This window comes from Marmota flaviventris, chromosome 12 (assembly GCF_047511675.1).
Source record: "Marmota flaviventris isolate mMarFla1 chromosome 12, mMarFla1.hap1, whole genome shotgun sequence".
In the NCBI taxonomy this organism is placed as follows: domain Eukaryota; kingdom Metazoa; phylum Chordata; class Mammalia; order Rodentia; family Sciuridae; genus Marmota; species Marmota flaviventris.
This window is the reverse complement of record NC_092509.1, coordinates 103,290,056-103,307,747: the sequence shown is the minus strand read 5'-3', so window position 1 is coordinate 103,307,747 and position 17,692 is coordinate 103,290,056. Positions and strand designations below refer to the sequence as shown.

Below are 17,692 nucleotides of genomic sequence, written 5' to 3'. Positions count from 1 at the left end.
AAAAAATACTGTTTTACTTTTCACCAGGTGGTGGCACTTTCCTCCATTAGCTTGCTCTTCTAGTGTTTAATAAGGTAACTGTTGGCGGTCTAATTCCTATCCTTTCATTTGTGTTATAGAAGAAACGCTGCAAGTATAAAACTGAAAAAATTGAGACCATAAAACCTGCAGATCCATTGCACCCTATAGCCAATGGAGACATAAAAGGAAGAAGGCCTTTTACGAACCAGAGAGATTTTTCTAATATGGGAGAAGTTTATCACTCTTCTTATAAGGGCCCTCCCTCTGAGGGAAGCTCAGAAACTTCATCACAGTCAGAAGAGTCCTATTTTTGTGGCATTTCAGCTTGTACAAGTCTGTGCAATGGACAGTCCCAAAAGACAAAAACTGAGAAGAGGGCTTTAAAACGAAGGCGGTCTAAAGTCCAAGACCAAGGGAAATTGATAAAGACTCTCATACAGACTAAGTCAGGATCATTGCCCAGCCTACACGACATAATCAAAGGAAACAAGGAGCTCGCCGTGGGAACATTTGGGGTTACAGCAGTTTCGGGACATATCTAAATTAATCAAACTTTTCATACTGAAGACTTTTTTTGTTGTTGTTCTTTGAAGAACAGTCTGTGGTATTTGAAGGGTTGGGGGGAGGAAACATTGGGAAAAGTATTCAGAAATTATGGTTTCTGCCTTTTTAAAAAATAGATGGGATTGTGTCAATCTTCGTTAATGAGCTACAGTTTTACAAGGCTGATCGCTTCCTACAAGGACAATGGTAAACATTTTATAAAGATGTTTTTTCACAGATTAATTACTGGGACAAATTAATTTGGAAGCCCAGTTCCTTGGGTGGGATAGGAATGAAAGCCTAAACCTCTTCCTCTAGCTTTGTTCCTATTTCTTGCACCTTCCCCCATATTTATGTGCCTTTTGTCTATTTATAATGCCACTGGAAGAGGAGGGAGAACTTTTTCTGTCATTTGATTTCTTTTATAACTTTTTAGGTTTTTGAAGCTGCAAACACTACAAGGTTTTGGGGTGGTCTGTGCCTGAAGCTCAGCAGGGTGGGTCAGACAGTGTGAAGAGCCTAAAGACTTGCCAGCTAGGTCTGTTGTGCAAACTCACTGGAAATAAACACTTGCTGGAACTTTAAGTCTGTTCTTTTAGGTAAATAGTGATGCTCTTGACGTTATTTTCATTTATCTTATTTGGACTGGATTACTTTTTCCATAGTTACTAAACTCAATGAGGGGGGAAAAAAGCAACAAGTTCTTTTCATGCAAACGACTAGTATTTGCAAATGTTTTTATAAATTTGACTTTAAACACAACTACTTGTGAAGATTTCATTAGATATTACAATAACACTAATCCTCCAAACTTTCACATCACTGTTTTCCATTTGTACAAATATATGAGAAACTGCAGATTTGGCAGCTGAATTCAAGTGCATTTAGGCATGGTCACTGTCTGTGCACACACCTATGCACACACACAGAGCTGCCAGTGGGTTTGTCCCACAAATCTGGCTGGTCAAGTCTAGGGGATTGTGATTCCTTGATATTTGCTTTGTATTGGCCACAAGGTGCAGAGATATGTTTGTGTTACGTCAATATGTTTGTCTTCATTTGTGTTTTTTTCTTTTAAAAAATAATTGGCAGTGACTGTATTTGAATAAAGTGATTTCATAGTGTGTGCCTGTATAACAAGTGAAAGTGGAACACGTTTCTTTTTGAAAGGGAGAGAATTGACCTTTTGTATTGTGAGATTTAAGTTATAACTTATTGAGCACTTTTAGTAATAACTGTTTTTAAACTTGTTTGATACCTTTCTTGGGGTATTGTTTGTAATGTGACTTATTTAAAGCCTTTTTTGTTTCTTTAAGTTGCTGCTTTAGGTTAACAGTATGTTTTAGGAGATTAAATTGTTTTTGTCCAGTCTGCACAATTAGCCATTCAGAGCAAGAGGGCCAGATTGTAAAGAAGCCCTTGAAAAAAGGTCCAGATGAGAGCAGAGGCAGAGTGGAAAGTCACACCATCTGTTGTGGAAAGAGGACTTTCAGTTTGTAACTACGGAGCTGTAGTGCCATTAGAAACTGTGAATTTCCAAATAAATCTGAACACTTGTGTTTATTAATTTTACTGGCTCTTCCATCCTTTGAAAGAAAATGCTCAAATGTATTACTAAGCTCTGAACATAGATTTAAGGTTTTGACACTTTTGAAGCTAATTATAATAGCATCCTTTAACTGTTGCTCATGTGGCAGCCCCTGCAGATTATTCTTCACATAAGCATCTGTTCCCATACAGCCCCAGTCTTACTTTTCAAACCCTAAAATGATAGCTTTGAATCTACAGTAGGATGTATGTGTGTGCTTTTATTAGGTGCAAACTACTAATTTTTAACTTTTCTATATCTAAATAGAGTAGAAAATTTTGTAATTTGGGGTTTATTTTTTCATCTCAGAATATAACTACATGAAGGGGAAAAAAGTAACTTGAGTGAAAACTTTTTTATTTATTCTAATTAGTTATACATTGGAAAATTCTTACCATTAGTAGATTTGTATCTGGCAAGAAGCAAAACTATTCAGGTTGAGTATCACTAAACCAAAATCCAAAACTTTGGAGCCCTATACCATTTTTGGAGCTTTTGGTTTTGGGATTTTCAGATTAGGGATGTCCACTCAGTAAGCATTTAAATATTCCCAGAATCAGAAAATCTCTAATATCTGAATCATTTCTGGCCCTGAGCTTTTTGTAAGGAGTACTCAACCTGGTTATCTCTGTGTGTGTGTGTGTGTGTGTGTGTGTGTGTGTGTGTGTGTGTGTTTAATGGGTTTTCAGTGTCCCCCAGTGGCCAACCTCATTTTATTTCTAGTTCAATGTTAGGTAAAGCATTAAAACTACATTAAATTTCCCAAACTGAAGGATTAGAAAGGACAAGGATACAAAGTAAAAGTTCTTTTAATGGAGGGTTTTAGAGGTTCTACGTGCAGACCATTCAAAGAATTAGTTCTACAAGGTGTGTTCTGAGAAACAGCACTTCTTCACTCTGCTGCTGCCCATTGCTCATGCCCCCCCCCCCCCACCAAGCATTCCTGCTCCCTAGCAGCAGCCTCTTTGGATTCTGCATCTCTAATTCTTGTGCTACCTTTTTAATGCTGCTTATCAATTTTCCAGTTTTAGATGTGGGCCTAATTTGAATACATAGGCACAAACTTTAAATAGATACAAACTTGTATTTGCTAACCTAGCTGAATAAATCTGCTTAAAATCACTGTATATTAAAGTAATATGGCTTTTTAAACTACATTTTGTAAGGATTGTTATTAAAAACTTCACATACTTTTCTCCAGTTTCATACCTTAAGAAATTTCAGATCCATAGAATGTTTGAACACTCATGTACCTTAACCCAGACTCACCAGTTAACATTTTTGTTTTCCATGGGTATTTTTATATATGTATGTCTAAATGTGTGCATATGTCTGTATATTACATAAATATGTATTGTGTATATAGTGTACATTTAGGGGTGAACCAGTTGAAAGAACATCATGACTTAATACCCTAAATACTTCAGTGTGTATTTTCTTATAGGAAAAGGACTTTCATCTACATGACCATAATACCAGTATCACACCTAAGAAAATTAATAATTATATAATAACTGATATGCAGTCCATAGTCAAATTTCCCCAGTTGCCAGCCCTTATACACTTTTTTTTTTTTTTTTTTTTTTTTGGTCCAGGGTTCAGTCAAAAAGTAGACTGCTTCTTGATTGTCTTATTTTCCTTGTGTAAGGGCCATACTTGTTTCATCTGAACCATTTCAGTTTCGCTCAGCTTTTCTGAATGAGGTATGATGACATCACCATAGATTTTATCCCAACCCACATCCCGTTGAGGCATATATTCATAGCCTACATCATACACCACTTAAAACATTACTTTCAAAATTAGTCTAGAATATTTGTTTGCAACAAGTTGATATCACTTCTGGTTTGAAATCACATACTCTGGACTACCAAATCTTCGTTTTTCTTTTTTGACAAGTAGATTAAATAGTAAAATCCAAACAAAAGTTTTAGCCCAAGAATGGTTCAAAGAAGTCATTTACCTAGGATGTGGTTGTTGACACCATTTAAGAGCATGTACTTAGAAGTCAGACTGCCTACTTTTGAGTTTTGCTCTCTACCTCTTGCTGGATGTGGCATTGGACAAATTGAAATCCCATTGAGCTTCTCTAAAAATAATTCACTTTGGATCATAAAGCAACCAATTATCTCACCTAGCTCCTTGTTGCAAAGGAACCCCTCTCTTCTCTAACCCTCATTCTTGGGGTCACTCATTCCAATACTGTTTCTGTCATTCTTGATTTCAATGTCTATTTTACATGATTTTTTACTGTAAGTGGCCACTTATCTGATGTCCAAATTTGGTCATGACCAATATCCACGGTCCTTCCTTCATACCTCCTACTATCTCCTAGCTCGTGCTTTCTTACACTGTAACTCCAACAATGCCATCCTCCCACCAAGGCCTCCAATCCATTGGTCATACCACTTATGCACTGTTCCTCATTCCCTTGAAGACCTTACCCCTCTTCTTATCTAGCTTGAATTCTGTGCTCAGCCCTTAAAATTGCTCCCTTTCGTACACCTTCAACTTTCTTCCCATCTCTTGTTTTGATGAGCCTCAGCAAAGCAAAACCCTGGTTAAATACAGTTTAGATGTTACCCCAGACCCTCAAACAAGCTCCCACCTCCTAGCCTTTGTCTCTGTGATCTGCTTTTGCTTCTGTTCCTTAAAGCTAATAACTCTACTTAAGGGCTGGATTTCATTCTTAATTTAGGGAGAACTTTCATTTTTTCTGTCTCTCGCTTTATCATTTCCCCTTTCAAATAGAGCTCTCCCAAAAGTATACTAATATGCCATTGCTGCCTCCCATCATACACCTTCTGACCCCATTCTCTCTAGCTGCCTGTTTAAGTGTTCCACTTCAGGGCACCCTGTCCATCTCCAGTTTCTCACCAAGCTTTCTTGAACTCGTTCCAATTAGGCAATTGATCTCTCCTATATTGAAATTGTCCTTGTGAAGGGCATTGGTGATCTCATGTTGTCAAAACCAGAAAATAGTTCTCTCTTCTCCTCTTGGCCCATAAGCAGCATTGAACTCAGCTGATTGTTCCCGTGGTGCAATGTAGTTGACCTCTGAGCAACATGAACTGGGGCACTAAACTGCCCACCACTAGCTTTGGACTCTCCCCAAAACTTAACTACTGATAGCCTACTATTGACCCTATGTAATATATATATAGTGAAATATATGTGAGAACTGTTAGAGGTCACTTTTTTATTGGTGCATAATAATTACACAGAATAATGAATTTCATTGTAGCATATTCACACATGCACATAACAAAATTTGATCAGTTTCATTCCTGTATCTCCCTACTTCCCTGCTCACAGGAGATGATTTAAGCATCTCAGTGTTTTAATACAGCCAGAGGTGGCTACAAAATTATTACAGTAGCACAATATGTTCTACAGTTCATTTTATGCCATTATGAATGACTTAATGCAGCATCTTTACATCTGTCTACGTTTCTCTCAGCTTATTAGTAGCACTACAGTTTGTGCTTGTACATGTGTGCGTTTTGATAATTTTAACTTTTTATAATACGTATTTCTATATTTTATGGCAATAAATGATTTAAGATAGACTACTATCTGTAATCATGTTATGCATTTCTGACATCCTAAGTTTTTTTCCCCCCCATATTTCCAGACTATGCAATTCATCTGGGAGTTTTTTCAAATTGGGGCAAATCTCAAAAAATAAATCCTCAATCATGTAAGAGGGCATAATGTGGATGTGCCCAAACTCAATTGTAGGAAGTCTGCTCTCCGTGGCTCACTTCTATGATGATTGCTCCATTTTTATAGCTCAGTTTCAGGGTTTTCTCTTTTATTCAATTGATATTTTTTTCTGAGCCAATGCTCACTCTTAATGTCTACATTTAATTATCTCCCTTAAAAATGGTGTTACCGAAGTTTTACTTTACTCAAGTTCTGTGCCAGAGGCCTGACTCTGGAGATCCCAACAGACTAGATTTGGCCACTTGCCCTATAAGAAAGCAGGATGGAAAAATTGATGGTAGGAAAGGAATTTATTCTCATTGCAGCCACATTGGTGTTAATAACCAATACTAACAGACCAAACACATTTGTGTCTTTCCACAATGTCAGAATGTATTGAATAGCAATGACTTCACAAGCTACACCATGATCGTTGGTCACTATTCACCAAGCTATACCATGATCGTTGGTCACTATTCACCAAGTATTCATGGGTCATCTGATAGACGTAAACTGGAAAATCTCAAGTTCTTTTCTTCCATTGCAATCTTAAATTTTATTAACACTCAAGTCACACATGCTTTACACAATGGTATAGCTGGGTTAAGGTGGCCTCAGGTTTACAAGATGCTGTGCCAAGAACAAGAGGTGGTTAGATAAAAGTTTAAACCAGCCAGCTCTGCAGAGTTGCCATGGCGAAGGTTCAGACATAGCAGTTTCAGGGTATGAGCTTAGGTGTCAGTTTGGAGCAGGCTATGCATGTCGTCATGGACAGAAAGAGCAACACTGAGCCGAAGCCAGGAGACAGGTAACTGGGGGTTTTTCGATGTGGTGATTTTCCTGGGCAAGGGTCATGAGGAGTGACCAGATGATGGGGTCACAGTGCTACCATGTCCATCTTGCAGGGTTAGTCCTTGTTTTTATGGGTCGTAAATGAGGGGTTTATGTTGGGGAGATTTATAAGTTCCTGTGTCTGGTGTTTCTGATGTGGGACTGCCATGTGTCCAGGTGCTCCTGATTTAGTTTGATAAGTTGGCCCAAAAAAGTTATTTATCAATTTGTGCCTTATGGTTGTACTTGGAAAGATGATGACTGTTTACTTGAATTAACAAAGTATAGAGTCATTGTACCATGGCATTTGTTCTAAAAATGGAGTCACTTTTGGCAAACTACTGCTTTACAAAATACAGTAACTTAGGCACTGGCATAGCCTGAAACTCTCTTCTCAGATTAGGGCACAGCCTTCTGTCCACAACTGGGAAGACAGAGCTAAGAACTGTCTTGGTGGGCTCCGCAGTTTCCTTGAGTTTACTCCTGGAAGGACAAGATGAAAGTTGAATGGGCTTGTATAGCTAGAGATTCTAGTCAGGTGGAAATCTGGGTGGACATTGTCCTGGGTCTGGTCACAGTCTTTTGGACACCAAGGAAGTTGCTACTGCTAGGGGTTGGGGTTGCAGGATATTTATCTTTCAGACTTACGGATCCTTGAATTAAACTGAGGGAAAGATCAACTTAGAAAGGGGCAGGCCAAGGAGAGACAGAGTGGAGTCAAATATGTTAATTGGATCCTCCTGCAATGGAGTTGCTATCGGAATGAATATATTGAGAAATACTTTGTCTAAATTCCCCAGGATTTCCTTTGGACTTTTGAACATATATAAATCAGTATGTGGAGAATGTTTATGTTAAACAATATTGAATCTTTTTATCCAGGATTATGGTATGTCTCCTCTTACTGGTCTTTTTTTTTTTTTCTTTTTTGGGAGGGCACTGGGGATTGAACCCAAGAATGCTCCACCACTGAGTTATACCTCCAGCTCTTTTTATTTTTTATTTTGCGACAAGGTGTCACTAAGTTGCTGAGGCTGGCCTTAAACTTGCTATTCTCCTGTTTCAGCCTCCCAAGTAGCTAGGATTGCAGGTGTGTACCATTGTTGGCACTTTTTGAAGTTTTAAAAGCCTCTTCTTTGAGGCGCTGTAATTTGTGTTGTTTATTTCTCATATTTATTGTTATTATTATCCTCAATAACCCTTGGTTCCATTCACGTCTCTTTTTACATTTACCAGGGATTCCACTGCTCATAATGGCAAGTATTAGTGGTATTAGCAGACATCCTTTTCTTGTTAGTAACTATAAATATAGGAAATATTATAATGGTTCATTATTAAGAGTAATCGCTGTTAGTTTAAGATAGATATTTTAATTATTTTACTAAAAGCTTTTTTCCTTAGTCTGGCATCTGTGTTATATTTTATCAAATGCTTTTTGAGCATCTACTGAGTTAGCAATTTTGCTATTATCTGTCTTGTGTAATGATACATAAGAGTTATTGTTGCACCAGATAGATTGTCTAACATTCAACCATCCTCAATCACATTCTTTGAGTAAATCAACTCGGTTTTAAAATCTGCTATTTTGTTTTTGGTTCTGTATTAATCAGCTTAGGTGGGCTATAAGTAATCAAATCCAAAGCCTTGGTGGAATATCACAATGAAATCTATTTCTCACTTGCGTGAAGTCTAATATCAGCAGCTGACCCTTCTCATTAGTCTTAAGATTATGCCATCTGGAACACAAGGACTCACAAACCCACCCGAAAAGGGAGAGAGGGCAAGGAAAGACTCCCTTGCTGTAACTCCCTCAAGTATGGAATGACACATTATTGACACTCACATTTCAATGCTAAAGTTAGTGACACAGTCCTGACCAAATGCAAGAGAATCTGGAAAACAGCCTTCCATCATGCTCAGGAGCGTGGTGAGCACGTCATTGTCTCTACAGATTTTTTGGGTCCTTCTTCGATTAGCCTTTCTGTCTCGGGGGTGCTTCAGTAGGAAGCCAGTGTGTATTTCACAATTTCCTGAGACATTGTTTGGGGCTTAATTTCTGCAGATGTATTTTGTATCTGCATCTTCATGATACTCTTTCCTTACCTTCCTCTGCAGAACATTAAACACTCCTCTTAACTCTTGTTAAGAGAGAAGATATACTCAGAATCAGTTATTTTAACATTTTGAGTGTTTATATTGTTATGCCTTTCTTTTTGTCTATTAGTATCAAATTCTCTTTTTACAATTACAGTGTGGCTAAGCTCCCAGACCTATACCTTTTCCCAATACTCTTCCACTGATGCTTTCCTCTGAACAGTATTTTTCCTTATTGGATTGCCTAAGTCAATTGATTATTCTGAATCAATGTAGTATGAGAAAAATTTTGATTCCACTATGCGCTGCTCTCTACCTCCCAGAAGGAAGTGTATCATATGCTTCCCTTCCAGATGTTTTCTATGCTCTAACAGATGTGTAAAGGTGGTTGGCAATCTCAAAAAGCAGCCTGCATGACAAAGGTGCCAAATAGCACTGACTCTATGTGAGCCCATAGAAAATGGGTGAGTTACAAGGTATGTTACAACTAATTCCTTTCTTCCATGTAGTCTCTGTTTAAATGATTCCTAGCCATATAGATGGTGGTAAGGGGACACTATATAGATAATATACATCTGTTACTGAGAATGGCAGATAAACTGATGCTGGAATCCAGGGAGATACAAATCTGTATGCATTTTCCTATAACTTTGTAGGTATTTTAGTAAAAAGTCGGGAAGTGCTACATCTGGGACAATCCTCTGGAGGCCACTCACCTTCTTAGCTCTTAAGGAATTAAATCCTGAACTTCACCAAACGACCCCTTTTCTGGGAGTAAAGGTGAACGCTAGTAAGCAACCGAAGGAAATTTTGAAAAGTTCTCAGCTGCCATCTCTTATGAAAGTTGTGAATTCTTATGTTTAAGTTATGTTAATACTTAATAAGCAGGACTAAAAGTGTAATCAAAACAGCAAGTTTGTTTATTAGTTCCTCAGTGGGACTAGTTCTTCCGTGGCTTCCAGATTAAAAGTTAGGCAGGCTTCATTATTGCTCTGCCTTCTTTAGGTTACAGACAGTCCCAAGCTACCATTTAGAATGCTTAGTCCCAGACAATAAGCAAAACTTCCATTTCCTTTGCATTGAGCTACTCTATTCCCAGGGGAGAACTGAGGAGCCTGGTGACAGGTAGCAGGCCGGCACCTCTCGCTCCTTTTCCAGTCCTGGTCCCCTCACTTGCTAACTAAGCTTCAGACACCTCTAGAGTTGGAGTAGGGAGAAGAGAGGCAAAGGACAAAACTCTTCCTTGCCTGGTGCTGTCCTGTGAAGGCTCCAGATTCTTTGAATCTGGCAGACAGTTAAAGATGATTTGTGTTCCTTTTTCTTCATGGATACTGTTGGGGTTTTTTGCAGGAAGCTCACCTGTTTTCCCTAAACAAAGACCTGGCTAATCCTTTGTTCCTTTCCCAGCTCCCAGGGTCCAGCTGCTTTTGCAAGAGTCCTGACTGCTCCTTGGAGTGTTCTGGATCCAACCCTGCAGAAGGTTCTCCTGTGTGGTCCATATTTCATCTCCAGAGACCATCCATCTTTGGCCCACAATCCCTGAGAATGCATCCCAGGCCTGACTGATGTGGTAAGCGCTCTGCTCACGCTCTCAGAGTGGTTAGTAGCCTTTCTGTGGACTTAAAGTGTTCTGGGTGGTATTCAGAGTCCAGCAGACTGCATTCTTGAATTCCTCAGGTGGACCATTCACAGCATCTTTCTGGCATTGGGTCAGAGGAACTTGTCCCATAAAGTTCTTAATTTGTATTCAAAATAAGACCCCAGTGAGAGCTAGAACTCAGAAATGCACTAACTTTATACTCCATGCTTTCTTGGGGCAGAGAGTTACATTGAGTATTATTTTTTTAAAAATTCATTATCAGAAAAGTTCCAAAATTATATTTCCTAGTAGTGCTTTTTGGGGAAAAAAAAAATGCTCTCTGAACAGATTATGGGAACCAAATTTCTTTTTTTTTTCCACATTTTTTATTAGTGCATTATAGTTGTACATAAGGATGGAAATTGCTTCACATAGTCCTACATGCACACAATAGAGAAAACAGATTCTTAATGGAAAATTCTAAAAGAAGATAAATGTCTAGTGTGGGGTATTGGGAGTCTGAAGAAAGTGTTTAAGGAGAAAACATCCAATTTAGAAAAAAGTGTGTAGAGCGGGGAATCTAATCCTTCAGTGAGAATAAAGGGGTGTTTTTCCAGTGAAGTGAGTGGGTATTTATTTCATGGGCAGGATTGGTGGGTCAGGTCTGCCACATCTCCTAATCTTAAGGCTTGGGAATTCTGCACCATCAGATTCTAGGAACCAGGCAGCAGCCAGAGTGAGCAATTTTTATACTAGCAGTGAAGTCTGCTCTCCCCAGGAGCAGGCAATCAGAATTCTTATTTATTGGGGTTTATGGAACTTTAGAAGAGGAAGTACAAAAATGACTCAGAATCCCCACATGAAAAAGAATATTGATTTGAGGGAGCATGAAATGCTAATATGCATCAGATCAAAGAGGCTGTACCTTAAAAAAACAACTGGCAGCACCAGCAGAGAATGGAAGCTGTGGCTCTTCTCCTCTGCCGAGAGTCTCTGTTCTCTCCCCAGAGCCCCAGAACACCATTCACGAGGGTCCTGTGAGCCCACCTGGGCTCCGTTAAATCTGGCCTGTCTCTGTGCTCAGAGCAACTGAGCTTATCAAATTGCTCAGAAATAACTGAAAAATTAGCCACACCATCATATTGCCTACCCTGGACTGGGTCTAGCACATTGTTGACTCCCTAATTAATGTATGAAATACAACTGGACATGTTACAGAATTTATTTTCTTTACTTTGTACAGATTCATTTACAGCCATTTCTGCTGGCTATTTTTGAAAATTTAGCCTTTTCCCATGATTCCAGAAGTGAGCCCAGTGCTAACTCAACCACTTTTAGTGGATCCTCTGGTGACTCTACACAGTGATTCACAGATCGTTATTTCTGATGAAAAAATCACCCATTGTTTCATGTTTGAAAAGTGGCTGTGCATTTTTTATTTCCATTCTGCAATATTTATGGAAAGGAGACGTATAACTAAAAGAGAATCCATCAAATGGAACTTAATGAAATGATTTATCATCTCTAGGATGGTCACTGAGGAACATCGATGGCTCCTGCATTTCATAACTCTAAGAGGAATTTCAGGGGCACAAACTTCTGCTGCCAATTAGGTGAGTTAATTCCCCCCAAATCTGTAATCTGGTGACTTTCTCTATGTGTCATGTAGGTCCCAGGGCCTTTCTCTATGGAATCTAATAATAATTGTAGACTGTTAGTCACTGACTCATTGCCCTAAGTTCAAAAAAGGCCTCAAGAGCAAACCTTTTATTTCCTGACCCATTGCAAAACTTTTCCACCATTGCTCAACCCTGTCCTTCAAAGTCTTCAGTGTGCAATAAGTGTAAATAAGTGTTCTAGTGTAAAGAGGGCTTGGGGCCGGCTGGGTGGGTCAGGTCTGGTCCGCTTTCCTTCAGGATGCAGCCCGAGCTGAGTCCTAGAGGCTCCCTGCCACGGCCTTAGTCTGGGCCAGCTTTCCCCTTTCACATGCATTGCTCAGACAGGTCCTTGCAGACACCCATCTGTGCGTGGACGCTTGCCTTGCAAGAAAGTATCCCATGACTTTCACACTGTCTAAAGCGCATTTAAGAAAGTGGTTCTGATCCTCTTCACCTCCCATCCTGCCTCTATTCTAACATTTAATTGGATTGTTTTAATAGGTCCAACTCTCCCCCTCCCCACTAGTCCTGTGAGGGTCCTGAGAAAGCAAAGGCCAAGAATCATGCCAAAAGATGTGAGAGTTCAGCTAAAACTTCTGACCCACGTGTCCTGGTTAAGATCTCCGTGTGGAAACCACTGCATTTCCCCAAGACCAAGGCAGATGCTTCAGGCCAAGCTGTTGAAGTGTCACATTACAATATAAAAGAGTTCCTAATCTCAGGAACCCCATAGCCTGGTGAGGAGGGACAAAGACATGCAAATAAACAGCTACTAATATAATGTCATGCTTAAGTATTCTAGTAGTGGCATGATTCAAGGCTAAGAAGCAAGGAGGGCTTGGTTCTCCTGGAAAGGAATTGTGTTTTGAACTGGGTCTTGAAGGATGAATAGGAGTTCACCAGGCAATGACCCTGTGAACTGTCAGGGAAGGGTAGGAGTTGGGAGGACTTTCTTCCTCAGAAGCCCAGAGGTAGAAAGTGCAATGTGCTTCCAGGATCTGCTGTACCTCCCAGGGCCCCTTTGAGAAGTACAAGTTCAGGATGATGTTTGGCAGATGAAACACTGAGAAACCTGAAATAAGATGCAAAATTTTGAATTTATTCTTACTTTTCTTGGAGTCTTTCCTAGGAATCTTATGCTCACCAGAGTCTTTCATTAATTTTACAAAGGGCTCTGTCACTCCCAAACAGGTTTAAAACTCTCAGTTTATTACGATACATTGTGAGTCCTGGCTTCCTTTGTGGGGACCAGGCACAGGAAACCTCCCTTTGATGTTGCACGACATGTGCTTAAAGAGACATCTGGAAGACAGAACTTTTATCTGACTGTTCTCAACCTTGCCTCAACCTCTCTGGCAATAAATCACCGATTGTCTGAGGAGGAAATGAAGAGACAGCACCTATGGAGGCCCACACTTCACTTCAGCTCAAATGCAAACAGAACCCGCGCAGAGGCAGGAGCTTTTATGTCCACATACAGGAGAGTGTTATAGGCCAGCCGGCGGCGAGAGGAGAGAGGAGAGGAGGCAGTGCTTGCCAGGTGACTAAGAAGGTCTCTTTCTCTCTAGAGGAAGATAAACAAGTGAGAGAGAAAGACATTTGGGAAAAGTGAAGCTTCACTGACAGAGAGGAGGAAGAATAACCACACCCCATCTCAGACTGGCAGGGAAGAAGAACGTCATTACCAGGGGTGGGGGTGGCTCTCTAGCGCTCAATGTCTGAACAATTTTATCAGCAGGAAAGATGATAAAAATCTAGGTCACAATGCCTGCTTCAAGCCTCTGGGGCCGAATGTGTTTCAGAATTTTAAAAAACGTTTTCATCACAGACTGGATGTGAAAATGAAAGGAAAAATCATGATAAAAGCAGGCTTAAAGAGCTTCTGAAAATGGAGGGTATGGAGGAAGCAGTCACCAGCTGCTGCCTGGAAGGGTGCTTTGGTCACCTCTAATCTTTTACTGGTGCTGTCTGGAAAGATCAAACTGACCAAATTGTGTGTGCCCAGAGGCCAAGAGGCTCTCAGACTCTCAGTTGGCTCATGGACATTTCCATTTTATTTATACATTTTTTGTCTTCTTTCAGTCATTAGACACCATTTTGTTTGTTTGTTTTTGTTTTTTTGGTACCAGGGATTGAACCCAGCAGCATTTAACCACTGAGCCACATCCCCAGCGAGCACAGACACACACACACACACAAACACACACACACACACACTTTTTAAAAAATTTTTATTTACTTAGAAACAGGGTCTCTCTGAGTTTCTTAGGGCCTTGCTTAGTTGCTGAGGCTGGCTTTGAATTTGTGATCCTCTTGCCTCAACCTCTCAAGCAGCTGGGATTACAGGTGTGTGCCACAGCACCCAGCTAGACACTGTTCTTCCTCAACATTGCAATGGAAGTTTCCTACAAAGGTATTTTTACCATAAATCACTTTTCTACTTAAGCTTCCACTTTCTCTGTCTTCTTTGGAAAACCAATTCAGAACTCGCTGCACTGGTGTCTTCCAAATTACAATTCCCAAGACCCCAAATAAAGTCCTTTTTCCTTCTGCACTTTCTGGGTTTGGATTGATGCACAAAGTGATGTCTTAGCTAAGACTTCTGGAACAAAATTCCACAAACTGGGGGGCTTACACAACTAATATCTACTTCTCACAGTTCTGCCAGTCAGTCGACAGACATTGCACCAGCAGGGTTGGTTCCTAGGGAGGGCTCTCCTTGGTTGTAGAAGCTGATTTATTACTGTGTTCTCACACTGAAAGAAGCAGGCAAGCTAGTAGACCTCTGATCCCTTCATGAGGGCTCTGATCTCATGACTAAAGATGGTCGTCAAAATATGAATTTTGATGGGAACACATTCAGTTTATTGTATCTATCTTGCATATGGTGTAATACTGCCAATCTGGATCAGCTCTCTATGATCAAACTGATATTTCATCCAAATTCCCATTTGGACTGTTATGTAAATATTTATGCTAGTGGGAAAAATACTGTAAATACCCTGATTTAAATACTGTACATAAATTTGGGTTTTGCTGTTCAGTGAGTTATGAAAAACTCAAATCTTTTTTGAAAGAGAGATTACAGATATATATTATATATTACATAATCTGTGTATGCACATACATAGATCTGTGTATTTATATATAATTCAGATCTCTACAACACACAAAGTAAAACCATGCACACACCACCTATTAAAAAATCATTCAGGGCTTGGGTTGCAAGTCAGTAGTAGTGTTTACTCAGTGTGTACAGGGCCCTGGGTTTAATTCTCAACTCTATGAAACAAAGAAGCAAACTTTATAAAAATCATTCAGATATTGATGTCCAGAATCAATTCAATTGAACAACTTCTAAAACATTGAGGACATGTATTTCTTTCAGATGTCTCATATTCCCTTTAGTGTCCAGTTCTTGAAATTTAATCATTGTTTCCACATTGAGCTAAAAGTTTTGGATACTCTGGAATAAAAGTAGCCTGAGAAAGGTGAGTGTGATATAATAAAATAAATATTTGATTTTTTTCCTGGTTTGTGGCACACAACTCCTGAAACCCATGGCATCTCCAGAGTGATGAGTGTCCCTTGGGAGCTGATGAGATGACTTCAGGGTGGGGGCTGTTTGCCAGGAGCACCAAGGCCTGACCAGCAGGTGGAAGCTTTCAGCCCTTCCCTGGAACTCTGGGGAGGAAGGGGAGCTGGAGGTGGAGTTCATGGCCAAGGATGTAGTCAATCATGCCTAAGTAATGCAGCACCCACTAAACCCCCAAATGACAAGTGCCAACAGCATCCACATGCCCCAGGGGGACGCCTTCCTACCTCGTGGGACAGGAACTTCTGCACTGGGAACTCTTTCTGGCCTCAGCTTTGAACCACTTCATCTGGCTGTTCACCAGTAATGTTGTAATGCATCCTTTAGAATATTTTAGTATAGTAATTGATAAATAAAAGTGCAGTCATTCCTCAGAATCTGTGGATGATTGATTCTAGGATTCCCCCAAATCTGCAGATGTTCACACAATTTTTCTTTTCAAATATTTTTGACATGGGCTTGGCTAAATGGAAAATTATACACTATTTCTAAGCCTCAATTCATGTATCTAGCACCTATCACCAACCCATTATCTGTCTTTCTACAGCCCATTTTCTATCATTTATTATTAAGTATCATTTCTGTTTGTCCGCCTGCCTCCTCATGGTGGACATGAACTTACTCAACGTCTACTTCCTCTTTCTTCCAGAAATGAGGAGGGTCATATACACCTGTTCAGCCCATGAAATACTAGGAAAGATGATGACTTGTGCCCCTTCTAACAGAAACATTTAAGAGCTGGTACCGACTTTCCCCCTTCCTCTTCCCTGCTTCAGTGACTGGCACCAGGGACGGGGAGGTCACAGGCAGCCAGGATCCCTGAGTGAAGGCCACCCACCATGAACCCCATGTCAACAACAGGTACACTATCGCTAGGTTAAACCGATGAGGTTTTGCAACTGTTCCCTAACATGGTTTAACCTGATTAATACTTTGTCTTGCCTTGTTCCAAAAATAATGTAAAGGAGTTTTAAAAGAGAAATAGAGCACAATAGGATAAAAAAGGAACCAAGCAAACAGAAAATATACAACAGAATGATAGACAGTATGTGCCCCTGTCGATGCACCAACTTCCTTTTTGTTTAGATTCTCCTATGTGCATTATCGTGTCCTTCCTACTCAGGTACCTCTTCCTTTCTGCTGGGTCAGAGAGGAATTCCTAGACCTATTTACAATCACAACCCCATTTCTTCCACCCTACAATCACCATCAGCCTTGCTTATTTTTTCCACCGTACTTATCACCATCCACCAGACTATATATGTTAATTATTTGTTTTTTCTTCCCTGGTGTAGAATGGAGGCTGCTTTGAGGGCAGGGACCTTTATTTGCTGCTTTGTCTCTGGCACCCAGAACAATGCCTGCCATATGCAATCTGTGCTCCATACGTATTTTGAGTGACTTATGAAATAAGAAATTGTGTATTGGGAGGAGCGTCCAAAATTCTTAGTGCAGAACACTGAGATGGAGTAAACAGCCAGTTGCCTGGCCCCCCAAACTTGGGAGATTGAAATGTTCACACCCCATTGAGAAGCTAATTCTCCATGTACACTCCCTTAAGCCTGATCTGCTCCTCCATATGTCTCTGGAATTTTCTCTCCTCTTCTCCCTTTTATGCATCTTAGTTTTGAGAGATACACCCAATGGGCCAGCTTCAACCACAATCATAATAAGAACCATCGAGAAATGGTGATTAGCCATTATTGAGCACTTAGGATTTATCTATAGTACTTGTTCCACTTTCAAGGCGGTGTATATTCCAGTCGGGATCTAATATGAATTTCAATAATCTCTGTGATCAGTCCTATTGTTATCCTTATTTGAAAGGTGAGGAAATTGAAGCTTAAAGACACTACATAATGTATCAAATCTTTACGTGTTTTGGTTATCAGCTGCTGTATCACAAGCCACCCAAAATTCGGTGCTTTAAAACAATTTTTTACTATTTATCATAGTTCTGTGGGTTGAATGGCTCAGCTGAATAGGTCTCTCTTGGAATCTCTCCTCCCACAACTGCATATGGCAGCAGTTAGGTGGAGTCTGGCCTGGGTGTCCAAGATGGGCTTCACATGTGGGAC

General features: G+C 40.0%; 1 protein-coding gene across 4 annotated transcripts in view; it reads left to right on the top strand.

Moving 5' to 3' along the window:
• The window catches only part of Suco (SUN domain containing ossification factor), a 69,568-nt gene extending 66,261 nt beyond the window's left edge, over positions 1 to 3,307 (top strand). For all 4 annotated transcript variants that reach the window (XM_071600305.1, XM_071600304.1, XM_027934957.2 and 1 more), the window contains one exon: positions 120 to 3,307. In XM_071600305.1, coding sequence (XP_071456406.1) covers positions 120 to 563 — 444 coding nt within the window. In that variant the 3' untranslated portion in view covers positions 564 to 3,307. The remainder of the gene's footprint in view (positions 1 to 119) is intronic.
• Positions 3,308 to 17,692: the final 14,385 nt, after the last annotated feature.